Here is a 16,342-nt window from a genome sequence, read left to right as displayed (position 1 = left end):
CATCATAGATGATATATAAACAAATGTGCACGGCTATGTTCCCATAAAGCTTTATTTACAAAAATGGCTAGGCTGGACTTGGCTGGAGGGTAGTAGTTTGTTGACCTCTGGTTTAAGCCAATAAAATCTGTAAAAATAGTATGACAACAGGAAAATCAACACCAGACAAGATGGGTGGGAATACATGCTAACTAAAGTTATAGGAAATCACATCATGTTCTATTTTATATTTGACTTTGATAAGACTTCTGAGACTTTTTACCACTAGTGAGTCACACAGATTTAGTCCCTCAATAAACCTAAGTGCATTCTCTAACCCTCACATTACTTTCTACTTAAACCAGTAGCACTATTTTCCTAATGTGTGAGCTGCTAAAGCTATACTCATCTTTCTGATGACTAGTTTTACCTAGTGAAACTTAAGTCCCCCTAAAAGCAAGTTTCCTGCCAAGTGTATGATTAACATCTCCATCCCAAACTGTACTCCTTCCTTGTCCCATCCTGTTCTCCTCAGGATTGAGAAGTGTCAAAGAAAAGGGGGATCTGAAACCAAGCAAGACCCCAGAGAGCCCTCAAGGGTACCAAAGCCCATTTCCTGTTTGTCAAAAAAGGCTTTTAGTCTCCTAGGGCTTCCCTGAGTCCAATGAAGCAGACTCAAAGCAGTGAGGGAATATAGAAACAAAGGAAAAGCAGTTAGCAAGAAAAGAGGCCACTATAAAACACAGTCCTAGTTGCTCCTCAAGGGATGTACATAACAATCTGATGCATATCTTTGAGTTGTTCTGCAGGAACTCAGGCCTCCACCAAGGTGGTGGATGGTGACTAGAAGCACAGAGACCCAGACTAGCTGGAACCATAAGGCTGATGGTTAAGATTCCTGAAACATCACTCTGCTACCTCACCACCAACCAATTAGAAGAAAGTCCATGAGCTGCAAACTTCACCACAAATATTGCTTTTAAAAACCCTCCCCAGAAAACCATCAAAGGGTTTCAATCGTTTGAGAACAAGCTGCCCATACTTCTGTAAGCTATGAGTTCAATGTTAAGGAATCAACAATATATATTATATACAGTATTTTCAAACTGAAACACAGATAAAACAAGGTTATATACTGACCAGTTTATGAAAATGTTGTGACCAGAGACTTAAAGCACCTACGAGTAATGGTTCAGTATTCACTAAATCAGTGTTTGTGGTGACTTTACAGAACATGACTGATTGTTCACAAATAATGAAAATCCACTATAAATATTTATCTTACTACTAATTTTGTATTTGTATTTTGTGTTCCTTTACATAATAGAGAGTACTGAAAACTATAGAGGCTTCAAGTCCATTCCCCAAATCTGAACCCATGTCTGGTCAGAAGCGCCCATTTTCCCTTCATGGGAGTTTTGCTACTCCTCAGTTTTGTCTCACTGGAATTGAGACCAGGATTCTGGAAGATGAATCTCCAACCTGATCAAAATCCCCAATTATTATACTCTCCACATGTGAAAACCAGATCTGCTTAAAGATGTGGAAAATTGTTTCTCTAACTATGTTGTATATATGGCCTAGGGTAGAGTCAAACTATAGTGAAATTTGCCATTTCTTAGGAAAAAAAAAAAAAAAGAGGCATATTTTTAGAAATAGAAAACTACTGAGGGAATGGAATAATTTTGGGGCCAATGTATCTAAATTAAATACAAGTTCAACTTACATGTAAGAGAGCAACAAGGATCGAATCTTTATTAGGTGTTGCTACTCTCAAAGAAAACGGTTTTAGGGAGTAACATCTAGAATACCATCAGGTGCTCATATTATTTGTAGATAATAAATGATAAGGACCTCATGCATTCTCATATATCTTTAATAAGGAATGATGTTTTCAAAGTCTTAATTATTGATAATCAAGAGGATATAAATATATATAAAAAACATAAACTTCAAAATGACAAAATGCTGATAGAGTTGTGCTGAGTGCACCACTAAGAATTTATTAAGTTCCTCCATACCAATTGGCATCTTAAGATGTTTTTAAACTCTTGTTAAGAAAATCTAAATTTCCATATCAGACTTTGGCAGGGATTTTAAAAGAAGGGACTAAATTTGCATCTTACTAATAGTAAATAGACTTATGGAGTTCTCCTTGTGGTGCAGTGGGTTAAGAATCTGACTGTAGTGGTTCAGGTTGCTGCGGAAGTGAGAGTTCCATCTCTGGCCCAGCACAGTGGGTTAAAGGATCTGGCATTGCTACAGCTGCAGCATAGCTTGCATCCATGGCTTGGACTCAATCCCTGGCCTGGGAACTTCCCTATGTCACGGATGCAGCCATAAGATTAAACAACAACAAAAAAAATTTTTTTAAAGGTGAATGACTATTTAAGAGACCACTGCAAAATGGCATCCAGATTGGAAATGAAGAGGTAAAGGTGTTAATTTGCACATGACATGACAATCTATATAGAAAATCTGATGGTACCAATAAAAAAAAAAGCTATTAGAACTAATATGCAAGTTTAGTAAAGTTGCAAGATACAAGATCAACATTAAAAAAAATCAGGCTTTTATTATGTTTAAGTTGTTTCCTTCTACTCCTATTTTATTGAGAGTTATCAAGAAAGGGTGCTGAATTTTATCAAATAATTTTTCTGCATCAATTGAGATGATCAAGTGGGTTTTTTCCCTTTATTTTGTTGACATGGCATATTTCATTGATCAATTTTCAATTTTCATATGCTGAACCATCTTTGCTTTCCAGGAACAAGTGTACTGCAGCCTGCCACAGATCTGGGGGTGGGACTGAGTAGCTGCTACTATGCTAAGAGCTAAAACTGACCAAAATTAACTGCAATTGACAGTCCAAGCCTTCCCCTGGAAGTTGTAAGCCTTCAGCAGACTCTAAAATTCCAAAACAGTTATATCAGACAGTTTCTGCCAGTGCAACTAACTGTTGTCTAGGTGGGGAGACAGATTCTTGGTGGTTCTTATTCCACCATCTTTTCAGAATCTCTCTGCAGATAGTCAGTTTTTAAACAGCCCATTAAAGGAGTTCCCGTTGTGGCTCAGTGGTTAAGGAACCTGACTAGTAACTATGAGGTTGTGGGTTTGATCCCTGGCCTTGCTCAGTGGGTCAAGGATCTGGCATTGCCGTGAGCTGTGGTGTAGGTCGCAGATGCGGCTCGGATCCCATGTTGCTGTTGTTGTGGTGTAGGCTGGCAGCTACAGCTCCAATTAGGCCCCCTAGCCTGGGAATCTCCATATGCCACAGGTGCAGCCCTAAAAAGACAAAAGACAATAAAATAAAATAAAATAAACAGCCCATTAAAATGTGTTTGGCAATCAGGGAAATTTGATCAAATCTGTGATTACTTGATGATATTAAAGAATTATTGTTAGCATGCTTAGTTATGATTAGTATGTGGTTATGTCTTTAAAAAAGTATCTTTATCTTTTAGAAATTCATTGTGAAATAAAAGTAAAATGATAAGACGTCTGGGATTTCCTTCAGAATGATCCTGGATATGGTAAGGAGTGGTGGCAGTACAGATGAAGCAAAGGTGACCATTAATTGACAATTGGTAGAGTTGGGTAATGGGGTTCACCGGTCTCCTGCTTTTATAAAAGTTGACGTTTTCAAAAATAAAAGCTTTTTTTAAAAAAAGGAGCAGTAAAGAGCCTATAGGAAAAATCAGTGTATAGAGATAAGGAAAGTAGTGAAAAGATCCAAATAATGAGCAAGAAATATAAACATCAAAACAAAGAACTGTAGGGATAAAAAACAAATTGTGTGTGCATGTGTGTGTATGAGGATAATTAATTCACAGATACTCTGAGACTGTTACTGGCTTCCTGAGAGCAGACACCATACCTGTCTGCACCACTATATCCCTAGCAATACACCTAATGCCTAGTACATCCAGTATGTCCAAATACTTGTTGAATAAATGAACAACAAACAAACAATTCTATGAGACCTACACACCCTCATGCAAGGGCTCTATAAAATCTGTAATTTTATAGATTACATAAATGTAATTAAATGTAGTTTTCAATAATGCTTAGAAAACTTTAGTAATTTTTAACTTCCTATCGCTGTCTTTGTCCTCAGCCAAATTCTAGCAGAGCAATCCCCAATTTCACTTCATGAAAGCTCCCCCGTGCCACCATATCCACTTACCACTTCTTGCTCTTTCTTCACTGAACCTGTTTATACTTTTTATCTTGGGAAAGATATTCTTTCTCAGCATATTCTTAGTTCTTGTTCTAAAAAACCGTCCCCCTTTCCCTATTTGATCTCACCTTGAACTAATAATTTCTTTTAAAAAGCGAAAGGTCCTGGAAGTTTCTCCCTACTCCAGTTGTCTTACGTATTCAATAAATATCTTAACATAGCTAAGCGACTGACTTTTCCTAATGAGTTACAGTTATTACCAACTCTGGCTTTATTTTAGTTTTTATTAGGGCAGAAATAAACTGAATCATTCAATAGAACACACAGCTTCAAGGACATCTGATGATTGATTTGATCTCATGGCAAGTACACTAGCAGACAAATGAAGTTTAAATTATAGCCTGGCCTTAAGTATATTTTAAAGAATTTGAGAAATGGGGTCAGACACATTCTGTGTTGAGAGTGGAGGGTTTCCTCTTGCACTGTTGGTGGGAATGTAAATTGATACAACCACTATGGAGAACAGTATGGAGGTACCTTAGAAAACTATATATAGAACTACCATATGACCCAGCAATCCCACTCTTGGGCATATATTCAGACAAAACTTTCCTTGAAAAAGACATATGCACCCATATGTTCATTGCAACACTATTCATAATAGCCAAGACATGGAAACAACCTAACTGCCCATCGATAGATGACTGGATTAAGAAGATGTATGCATACACAATGGAATACTACTTAGCCATAGAAAGAACAAAATAATGCCATATGCAGCAACATGGATGGAACTAGAGACTCTCATACTAAATGAAGTCAGAAAGAGAAAGACGAATACCATACGATATCACTTATATCTGGAATCTAATATAGGGCACAAATGAACCTTTCCACAGAAAAGAAAATCATGGACATGGAGAACAGACTTGTGGTTGCCAAGGGGGAGGGGAAGGGAATGGGATGGACTGGGAATTTGGGGTTAATAGATGCAAACTATTGCCTTTGGAATGGATTAGCAATGAGATCCTGCAGTATATAGATCCTGGGAACTATATCTAGTCACTTATGATGGAGCATGATAACATGAGAAAAAAGAATGTATACATGTATGTGTAACTGGGTCACCTTGCTATACAGTAGAAAATTGACAGAACACTGTAAACCAGCTGTAATGAAAAAAAATCATTAAAAAAATTTTTTTAAAAGAGTGGAGAGTTTCTCGTGTGTGCGTGTATGTGTGTGTGTATACACACACATGTGTGTATACACACACATACACGCACACACACACAATCTTAATACATATATACAGTATATATATAGTTTCAATAATGCATTCCTAGTGTGATTTGGCCACCCAAAGACCACCCGGAGTCAATGGAATCCATATAGGAAAAGAGAAATTTGTTATTTCTCTAACTTAGTCCATTTTTTCAGTGGAAAAAAACAAATCTCTATCTTCATTTAAGAAGTAGAATATTGTCTATTTTCATATCTTTAAGTTTTCTTTCTCTCAAAAAGAAGAGGAAAATCATTAACCTACCATTTTCCAAGAAAAGTCCTATTCAAAAAATAAAGACCCCAAAGCAAACAAAAAAATATTTTATCATTGCTACTTTCTATATACTTTATTAAGATTCTACCTAAAGTGGGCTCAATTCTGCTTAAATGTCAACTCTGGGCTAGGCAGGGGGTGGGAAAAAACAAAAACAAAAACAAAAAACCCCCAAAACTCCTCCTATACCAGAACATAGATAATTTCAAGTGAAACTGGGAAGTGCCTTTTGTCATAAGCTATAGGCCCTAACTAACTGCCCTTTCCACCATAGTTACCAACCTCCAACTTGTTTCAAACAAGTTAGGAAACTAAGGCATTGAGATTTCTTTTGTTGTGTTTATCACGAGCTGATCAGAAACTACAAAGTAAATTCTAATAACCACAATGCAAGGAGAATCTCCTCCATGTCATTAAAGAGTCTAGAAAAATGGCTTGCACTATGGTAAAATGTGGACCCATAAGGAAAATATTAGCAATGTTCAGTTTTTAAAATGTACTTGAAGTCATTATCAGAAACTAGAGAAATATAAACAGCACTTTTCAATTTATTATGATTTATACAACAAAAGACTAAAGACTGTCATAAAATATTTTATTTTATTTTTTATAATTTTTTTTTTATTTTCCCACTGTACAGCAAGGGGGTCAGGTTATCCTTACATGTATACATTACAATTACATTTTTCCCTCACCCTTTCTTCTGTTGCAACATGAGTATCTAGACAAAGTTCTCAATGCTATTCAGCAGGATCTCCTTGTAAAATATTTTAAACAATCCAATATTATATAAAATAATATTTAAAATAATCTGATATTATTTTATGGTTGAAGAACTTTTTAGATAAACATATAAAAGATAAAGACCTTAAGAGAATTACTTGGTAAGCCTAATAGCATACCCGGAGTTGTCTTCAATAGATTATTATAATCTTTTAGACAATTTAGGCTTTTTATACCATGCCGTAGGAACTTCAACTCTAAAGAGAAAATAATTTTAATTAAGATAACCACAGAACTTTGTTCCATTATAGTCCTGTTGCCCTAGTACCTTTTTACTTTCCAGTGTCTGGTGAAATTGCTTCTCCCAAGGAAAACCAAGGTATATGTAATAAATGAATGGAAATCTAAAATTGAGACTAAACTGTATTATATGACTGTAAGTCAAGCAGGTTTTTCAGGAGACAATGATATTTGCTCTATTCAAAGGATTGGAGAACTGCGGGAAAAAAGGTTTAGATTTCAAATGAAACCTATTATGGAGTAAAACAAGGGTTTAATCTAGGTTTTTTTTCTTTGTATTAGGTCTTGCACTCTACCTTAAATCAGGATTTTTTTCTTTAAGTTTTTGTTGGTGATAAGGAGAACTGATGTTGCATAAGTAAAAATCCAGTAAAACTGAAAATGTTTTCAACTCTCCAAACTAATCTTTGAAAGTAAATTATAAAATTATCTGAATTATTTATCAGTAATACAATAAGGTATTTAAATAACTAAAATCTCCCAAACAGATTTAAAATATTGAAAACATTTGCTATTATTGTACCTTTTCCCTATTATTTTCTACATAGGTAAAAATTATTATCATCTTTATATAACTGATGACTGACAGGATAAACAAGGACAGCCTTCTAAACTCTCCATTAATGTTATATGAACTGCTTATTTTTATTCTGAATATAGGTACCAAAAGTCAAAGTTTTTTTCCTTTATCCTCCTCTTCAGTTTTATTTCCTAGTATACTACTCATTTTCTAAGCCCTGCTGATGCTTAAATGCCCTTTTAACAGTAATATTTCACTTAGAGTAATGGTATGGAAACAACTATAGATCTGAGTATCAAGAAAAGATGTAATGAGAAAAACAATCACTTAAAAAAATCTGTATAAATATCTCAACTCTTCTAACTCTCTAATCCCTTTAAACAAGCGACAAATCATTCTTTCTAAATCAGTAAAATTTGCAGTCAGAGAAAGTACTCCTTACAAATACATATCTTTAATTTTGTTGGAATAGGAAAATGGACTCTTATTCACCTCCATCCAGAGAAGCTGAAGAGTGAGTGACTGGAACCTAACCTCTAAAAAATAAGTTAAAAATTCAGTTCTTGACTTCAAAAAACTTTGATGGATAAAAAGATCATAAACACATTAAATAACTAAATAAAAATATTTTGAAATGAGATTTCCCTCATTTCCTTGAATATTAAAAACTGCTTTTTATTTTACAATAGGAAAAAAGCATGAAAGAATTTGTTAAATAATTAATATTTGAAACTGAAGTTAAGATCTATGTAAAACAATGTTTTCCTATAAGTCTGAAAGATTTAAAAAGTCAATATAGTTTTAAATCACTAGCATGATTTACAAGTGAAATTCTCTAAACTACAACCACAGAAATCTGCACACAAGATCAAATTCCCACTACTGGAGAAAGCACTTGGCCGTTCAAAAACTGGGAGGAAAAAAAGAATCTAAAGCAAGTGGCAGGTACTTGTTACAGTGCAAGGAGCTAAACTATGACCAAATCATGGTTTAAATATAACTTTTGTGCAGAGAAAATGTAATGAATGTGTGGAAGTGGAAGAGACTCAGAAACCATAGTTATTTCCATTTTAAATGATGATGGTAGTTCTGCATCATCAGCTGTTTATAGTTCACTGAATGAGATTCTAGTTGATAGGAGATAATTACCTCTTCCCTACAGGAGGCAAGTGTTTCCCATTCTACAGACACCTCTGATGAATGGCCATGGGAGTAGAGACCAAGATAGAATGCCAAGATCAGTTTTGTTTTTAATGATCTCTTTAAACACTTGATTTTCTACTTTTTCCTATTTAAGTGCAGGAAAATGAACACCTTAAAATATGTAGAATAAAGTCACTGGCTATCATTTTGCTTTTATAAAACGCTTTAATCTTAGAAGGAAAGCAGAGTGATTGTCTATAGAGAGTATACCTTGTCAATAGTACTAGACAAGGATGGGCATGATCAACTTCAAGTATTTGGAGGGTTAAAGGATTCTATTGACTAAATCACTGGTTTCCCCTGAAGACTAGATTCTATGTTTAAGTTTCTTTTCAGTTAATGACACCTCCCTTACCCCAGTCATTCTAGTTCCCTTGGCTACGTGGAAAGGCCTGTTAGTTCTATCTTCCTAAACTCTCAATTTGTCTCTTCACTTCCCATGCAAACGGCCACATACCCCAATACTTATCACCAGCAATATGGGCTTTCATATCCTAGAAGGTCTCCTTGCTTCATTAAAGCCCCACTCTCACCATCCCACTCTTTTGTATAAAAATCTTTCAAAAGCAGGTTGTGATTCCAAAATAGAAAAAGCTTACGGCATATTAAGCAAAAAAAAAAAAAAAAAAAAAAAAAGCAAAAAAGACATCAATTCTATCCTTACAAACATGTAACCCTCGGTAAGCATATTAATAAGAACTAGAAGAGAACACTCATTAAAAAAATGAAGAGAATTTAAAAGGTCCTGGGACTGGGGTTTACCCTTGATTTATATTTCCTATTTGTTGTTATAACGATGATTATGCAATAAAAAGAAAAATCTTTCAGTAACCACTTACTTCTTATGCACCATAAAGCTTAACTTGTACCCAAGGACCTCTGCAATCTGGCTCCCAAGCCTACATTTTCCAACTCTCCTTTTCACACAACCAAAACTCCAGATAAACTAAAATATCCTGTTTCTCATTGGGTTCCTGTACTGCACTTTCCCCAGCACGGGCCATAACTTGCATCATATGCTCCAGCTAGTACGCTCTTCTTCATTTATGAATATCTGAATCCTACCTAATTAATCTACAAATTATAGCTCAGTTCAAAAAATACCTTTCCACAAAGCTGTCCCTGAACACCTTCCTCCAACGAGCATTTCATCTGATCTCTCATACAAATGTAGCACTTCCTATTTTGCACTATAGTTTTTACGTGCTCATGTGTCAGCAGTAACCCCCTTTAGGCCACGGACCTTGTTTTAGACATCTTTGTATTCCACTCAAGGCACAACATAGTGTCTTTTTGAGTAAATATGTAAAATTAGTGAACAAATACTTTCAAAAAGCAAGGGGTAGGAAGAGTAAAAACCAATAGCAACTCTTAGTTTTATTACAATTCTCCTTTTTTTCACTCAAAGTTTTTTTATTTTTATTTATTTTTTTTGCTTTTTAGGCCTGCATCTGCAGCATATGGAGGTTCCCAGGCTAGGGGTCGAATTGGAGCTACAGCTGCTGGCCTACACCACAGCCACAGCAATGCGGGATCCGAGCCACATCTGTGAACTACACCACAGCTCACGGCAACGCCAGATCCTCAACCCACTGAGAGTGGCCAGGGATTGAACCCGAAATCTCATGGTTCCTAGTCGGATTTGTTTCCACTGCACCACAATGGGAACTCCAAGTTTTTTTTAAATTAAATTAAAACTTTATTTTATAGCTGTGCTATGGCATATGGAAGTTCCTGGGCCAGAGACTGAATCCAAGGTGCAGCTGAACCTAAGCTGCAGCTACGGCCAGCTGTGCTGGGTGGGGGACTGAACCCACACCTTTGCAGTGACCCAAGCTGCTGCAGTTAGTTTTTTTTTTTTTCTTTTTATGGCTTTTCATGGCTGCACCTGTGGCATATGGAAGTTGCTGCGCTAGGGGTCAAATTGGAGCTGCAGCTGATGGCCTACATGGCAGTCATAGCAGTGCTCGAGCTGCTAGATCTGAGCCGCTTCTGTGACCTATGCCACAGCTTGTTGCAATGCCAGATCCTTAACTCACTGAGCAAGGACAGGGATTGAATGTGCATCTTCATGGATGCTATGTTGGGTTCTTAACCTGCTAAGCCACAGTGGGAACTCCTGTAGTCAGATTCTTAACCCACTGCACCACAGCAGGAACTCCCACTCAAGTTTATTTCTTAACCTAACCTTCTTACCTGAAGATATGTTATTCTCCGCTGGACCAGCTCTGTCAGATCTTTGGCCTCCTTTTCACGCCAATCACCTGCCCCATCTGTTTGACTGAGGTAGTATAGATCCGTCATTATAGACCTATAAAAAGCAAACAACATTGGGGATCTGACTTATTTGTACTTCATCACAGGATTACACCAAATCATTCTTCATAAAGTTGAATTCTTCATAAAGATTGATGCTAACACTGATGCTGGCACTCATCTTTTATTTTCTATCAAGGCTGTGAAATTCAACAATTTAGTCAGTCTCTAGTATCCAAGACTCATTCCTACAGTAATCTTTTACTGTTGAGAAAAACATAGGGTTTTTTTTCTAGGCCATTTAAGTGCAATTATTTCCCAACACAGATCACTTCAGAGATTAGGGGGATGTAGATATCCATGGCAAAGAAATAGGCAGATTAATGTAAGGGAGAGAAATACATTGGTGCTAGTATTTGAATATTACCTTTTTGTTCTCTCTATCATTTCCTGTCCCCTCTTAAATTTCCTCTTCATACCTAAATACTCGAGTGGTTAGAAAAAGATCAGAGGAAAATTCTGGCAAAACTCTTACATAATGGTCTAAACCAAGGGTCAGCAAACTTTTTTCAGCAAAGGGCCAGACAGAGAATATTTTAGGCTTTGTGGGCTTCTGATGCTTTTGTAGCAGGAGTGCTGTCATAGACAACATGTCTTTTTAAAAAATGGGTGGAGGAGTTCCCGTCGTGGCGCAGTGGTTAATGAATCCGACTAGGAACCATGAGGTTGCGGGTTCGGTCCCTGACCTTCCTCAGTGGGTTAACGATCCGGCGTTGCCGTGAGCTGTGGTGTAGGTTGCAGACTCGGCTTGGATCCCGCGTTGCGGTGGCTCTGGCGTAGGCCGGTGGCTATGGCTCCGATTCGACCCCTAGCCTGGGAACCTCCATATGCCGCAGGGGCGGCCCAAGAAATAGCAAAAAAAAAAAAAAAAAAAAAAAAAAAAAAAGGGTGGATCTGTGTGTGTGTGTGTAGCCCAATAAAAGTTTATTCACAAAAACATTTTATGGCCCAAATTTGGCCCCTGGGCTATTATTTGACAATTTTGGTCTAGGTTAATAAATGATCATCAAGATACTTTCCCACTCTTCATAGCATCAGTAATTTCAACAAGCTGAATTTCCTGCAGAGCAAACTAAAATACCCACTATTCTAAGGAAGAGAAACTTTATGGCTGGTGCATGTAGTTTTATTTATATTATATTAAATAAAACTCATGGCTTGCATTTCTCAATAAAGAAAAGTAAAAATACCCTCACCAATCTATCAGTAAGCATTTGGCCAATTTCTGACCAATTTCTCACCACTGGCATTGCTACCATGTGAGCCACCACCTTTTCTCACCTGAATTACTACAGTAACTGCGAATAGGTCCAATCTATCAGTGAACATTTGGCCAATTTCTGACAAAGTATCACCACTGTCATTGCTACAAAGTGAGCGAACATCTTTTTTCACTTGAAATATTATAGTAAATTCTGAACAGGTCTCCCTGCTTCCACTCTTGTCAACCTCTATAGTCTATTCTCAACGGAGCAGCTGGATTCTATCAAAACATCAGTCTGGAGTTTCCATTGTGGCTCAGCAGTAACGAACCTGACTAGTATCCTTGAGGATGTGGGTTTGACTCCTGGCCTTGCTCAGTGGGTTGAGGATCTGGCATTGCTGTGAGCTGTGGTGTAGTTTGCAGATGCTGCTCAGATCTGGCATTGCTGTGGCTGTGGTATAGACCAGCAGCTGAAACTCTGATTTTACCCCTAGCCTGGGAACTTCCATATGCTGGAAGGGTGTGGCCCTAAAAAGAAAAGAGAAACAAAAAAAAAAACCCAAAAAACCAAAAAAAAAGAGCAAAACCAAACCAAAAAAAAAAAAAAAAAATATTCAGTCAAGTGATGTTACTCTTCCATTCTTGTTGATTTGGCTCTTCATCTCACGTAATCAAACCCAAAGTTATTACTTTGACCTACAAGGCCCCAGACAACATGGCCTACCTTACCTCTTTGGTCCCATCTCCTATTATGGTCCTTCTTGTTTAGTCTATTTAAGCCACAGAGTCTTCTTACCAACCCTTTAACTTAACAGGCATGTTCCTACTTCGGTGCCTCTGCATTTGCTCTTCCTTCCCCTGGAATGCTGGTTTCCCAGATACCCATCCACATGGTTTAGCCAAATATCTCAAATCTTTACTCATATGTCGCCCACTCTGTAAGGCTTTCCAGACTACCTCACTTAAAATTTCAACATCCAATCACCATCCATCACCATTCCTTGCTTTTCCCTCTCCTCCTTCCCTGCTTTGTTTTTCTGCAAGCAACTATTAGCTTCTAATATATAACATTTACTTTATTTTATTATCATTCTCCCGCTACTAGAATTTAAGCTTCATGGAAGCAGGATATTTTTTTAAATGCCTCCTCCTCTCCCAATCAGCTTTTTAGAACACATTTAGCTCTAGCTGATCACATAGAAAATGTTCAGTAAATATCTTTGAATAGACAACTGAATGAAAAAGTAGCAAAAAAAAAAAAAAACCCACCAAACTTCAAAAAAATTAGATAATATTGATAATTTTTACCTTTCACAAATCCAATTTTGCACTGGAGAACTTTTGGGAATAATCTTTAGCTAGCTATAATTCCAGCTTCACCCCTTCTCCACACTTTGTATTAACTTGTCTGTTCAAGGAATGCTTGTAAGTATGTGTTATCTGCTTATGAAAACTATAAAGTTAGAAATTTATTTATATTTGTCAGAAGAGTATACAGTTGGCTCTAGAACAACACAGGGGTTAGGGGTGCTGACCCCCAATATAGTAAAAAATCTGTATATTACTTTTAACTCCCCACCAACTTAACTACTAACAGCTTACTGCTGACTGGAAACCTTACTGATTTAACAGTTAACGGTTGAATAACACATTTTTAACTTGATTTAACATTTAACAGTGATTAACACATATTTTGTATGTTATACATACAATATCAAAGTGTTATGTATGAGCAAATATTAAAGCAAGGGGTCAGGAGTACGAAAATGTAGACCTTGGAGGTTCCTCAAAAAACTAAAAATACAGTTACCATATGAACCAACAATCCTACTCTTGGGCGTTTATCCAGAAAAGACAAAAATTCTATTTGAAAAGATACATGCACTCCAACGTTCACAGCAGCACAATTTACAATAGCCAAGGCATGGAAACAACCTAAATGTCCATGGACAGAAGAATGGATAGAGAAGATGTGGTCTGACACACACACACACACACACACACACACACACACACACAGTGGAATATTAACTCGAACATACATAAGACTCACAGACATAGAGACATTGCAGTTGCCAAGGAGAGGGAGGGAGTGGGATGGACTAGGAGTTTGGGGTTAGTAGATGCAAACTATCTAGAATGGATAAGCAATGAGGTCCTACTGTATAGCACAGGGAACTATATCCAATCTCTTGGGAAAGACCAAGATGGAGGATGATATAAGAAAAGAAATATGTATGTGACTGTGTCACTTTATTGTACAGTAGAAACTGGCACAACACTGTAAATCAACTATATTTTAATAAAAACATAAATTTAAAAAAAAGAAAGCAAAAAAAAAAAAAAAAAAAGACCCCAGAGAACACTCAAGCCCCTTCCACCATACTAGGGCGCAGTGAGAACTGACAACTGTCCATGGAGTAGAAAGAGGGCCCTCATCAGACAACAAATCTGCCAGCACCTTGATTTTGGACTTCTCAGCCTCTAGAACTGTGAGAAGTTTCTGTTGTTTATAAGCCACACAGTCCATAGCATTTTTGTCATGATGGCCTGAACAGACTAAGACATTGCCATTTATATTAGAATGCCTCAGAGAGTTGCTTCAGAGTTTTTAACTTTGTGTCTGAAGAGTAATCACTAATAATTCTTCAACTAAGAGTAAGGATCCATTGGGTACAGGGGTGACATTAATAGGTGGTGCCAGCCATTCAGAAAAAAGATCCAATATCCAGTTCCTGACAGTACCCTGAAGAAAGGGATTGATCAGTGAGGATTCATTGTTAAATCATGAAACCAGCCCTCAACATGTGTAATCACCATGTGTATCTAGGAGTAAATGACATGGTCTCACTTCTCTTTTATTCCTGGTTCTTAAGTAGATGATAAACCAATGGCAGCCCATAGGAAAAAATGCAGTCTTATTTACTATCATAGAAAATCATTAGAACTATATACAATTAAAAGAGAATATCTGATAATAGTTCATTTGAATAAAACAAAACTATTAATAACACACAAATAAAAATGAAAAATCATAGCCACAGTTTGGAATATTCATCCAACTAATAGTGGAACAGCTTTATACAATACTTTGGAATAACAGGGTCATCTATGCAGCATTTCAGGCATTTGTTTAATGTGTCAACATTATTTTGCATAGAATACTTCACAGCTTGACTATATCCATGTTTACACTTTTTAAACAGGGCAGGAGTCTAATACATGATGCTTTATTTATTTTTATATGTTTTATTTCCACCTAAGATTCAAAACATTTCTTTTCACGAAAAAGAATTAATTTTAGTTGGAAAAACCGTATCTATAACTTAATGACTCCTTAAGCAAGTAACTTACAGTCTTATGCACTGAATGGGGGTTTAATTTTTCATTTCTTTTTTTTTCAGATTACAAAACTGAGGCTCCTATGGACTATCTTGTAGCCAAAAGCATTATTTCACAGTTGCTCGGGGAAAAGTCAGCACCCATATGAAACTGTGAGTTGATCATGGAAACACAGGAGAAATCTTTCACTATAAAGGTGTTACCAGGCTCAGCTGCAGTTTCTTTAAATTATTTTTTCAGTTTTATAGGCCTCTTTCCCATTACTCTCATCATGCTCATTATTTTTCACATTTCATAGGTTTCATCACATACAAACATGATCATTTGCTTTTTCCTAACCGTCAAATAGGGGTGATCACAAAACTAGTTGCAAGCCTCAATTTTAAATAGCAGTATAGTTTCTGGAGATGTAGTACAGTGGGGTAAATAACCAGTCTATCAGCAAATGTATGTTGAGGGAAAAAAGCAAAATTCAATATGCTCTGTGTGGCTTTACATTAAGTTAAAGATACACATACATGTAGACAAATAGCACTACATTCCTTGGCAATTATTATACAGCATCAAGCAGGTAACAAAAATACATTAGGTCCAACATAGAGGGGAAAATTCTTTAAAATATAAAAATTGGCATGGTTTATGCTTTCAGTCATAGTCATCAAGCCATTCCTTTATCACTGGGAATGAAAACTGATCTCTGTATTTTTTAAAGTAAATTAGAAAACATAAAAGTAAATGTTTTTACCAAGTTACATCAGTACAATCTTAGCAATTAATTATTTATCCTAAACCCTGTCAAGAAAGTGGAATAACCAGTATTATAACTAGAAGACCAGAGACTAAAAAAAAGCACACTATTTTTTTTTTGTTGTTGTTGTTTTGCCATTTCTTGGGCCGCTCCCGCGGCATATGGGAGGTTCCCAGGCTAGGGGTCTAATTGGAGCTGTAGCCGCCAGCCTACGCCAGAGCCACAGCAACACAGGATCCAAGCTGCATCTGTGACCTACACCACAGCTC

At 36.6% G+C, this 16,342-nt stretch overlaps 1 protein-coding gene across 10 annotated transcripts in view; it reads right to left on the bottom strand.

The window, feature by feature from the left end:
* Positions 1–16,342, bottom strand: part of FUT8 (fucosyltransferase 8) — a 288,757-nt gene that overhangs the window by 80,863 nt on the left and 191,552 nt on the right. For all 10 annotated transcript variants that reach the window (XR_014809102.1, XR_014809103.1, XM_005666321.4 and 7 more), the window contains 1 exon segment: positions 10,660–10,774. Coding sequence is in view for 8 of the 10 variants with exons in the window: in XM_005666321.4 (XP_005666378.3) it covers positions 10,660–10,774 (115 nt within the window). In the remaining 2 variants the exon portion in view is untranslated.

This window comes from Sus scrofa, chromosome 7 (assembly GCF_054392235.1).
Source record: "Sus scrofa isolate SSC_HxYL_T2T_F1_AM1 chromosome 7, Sscrofa_HxYL_maternal_Yorkshire_Landrace_v2.0, whole genome shotgun sequence".
In the NCBI taxonomy this organism is placed as follows: domain Eukaryota; kingdom Metazoa; phylum Chordata; class Mammalia; order Artiodactyla; family Suidae; genus Sus; species Sus scrofa.
The sequence above is the reverse complement of the archived record's forward strand: the minus strand, read 5'-3'. Positions and strand labels throughout refer to the sequence as shown.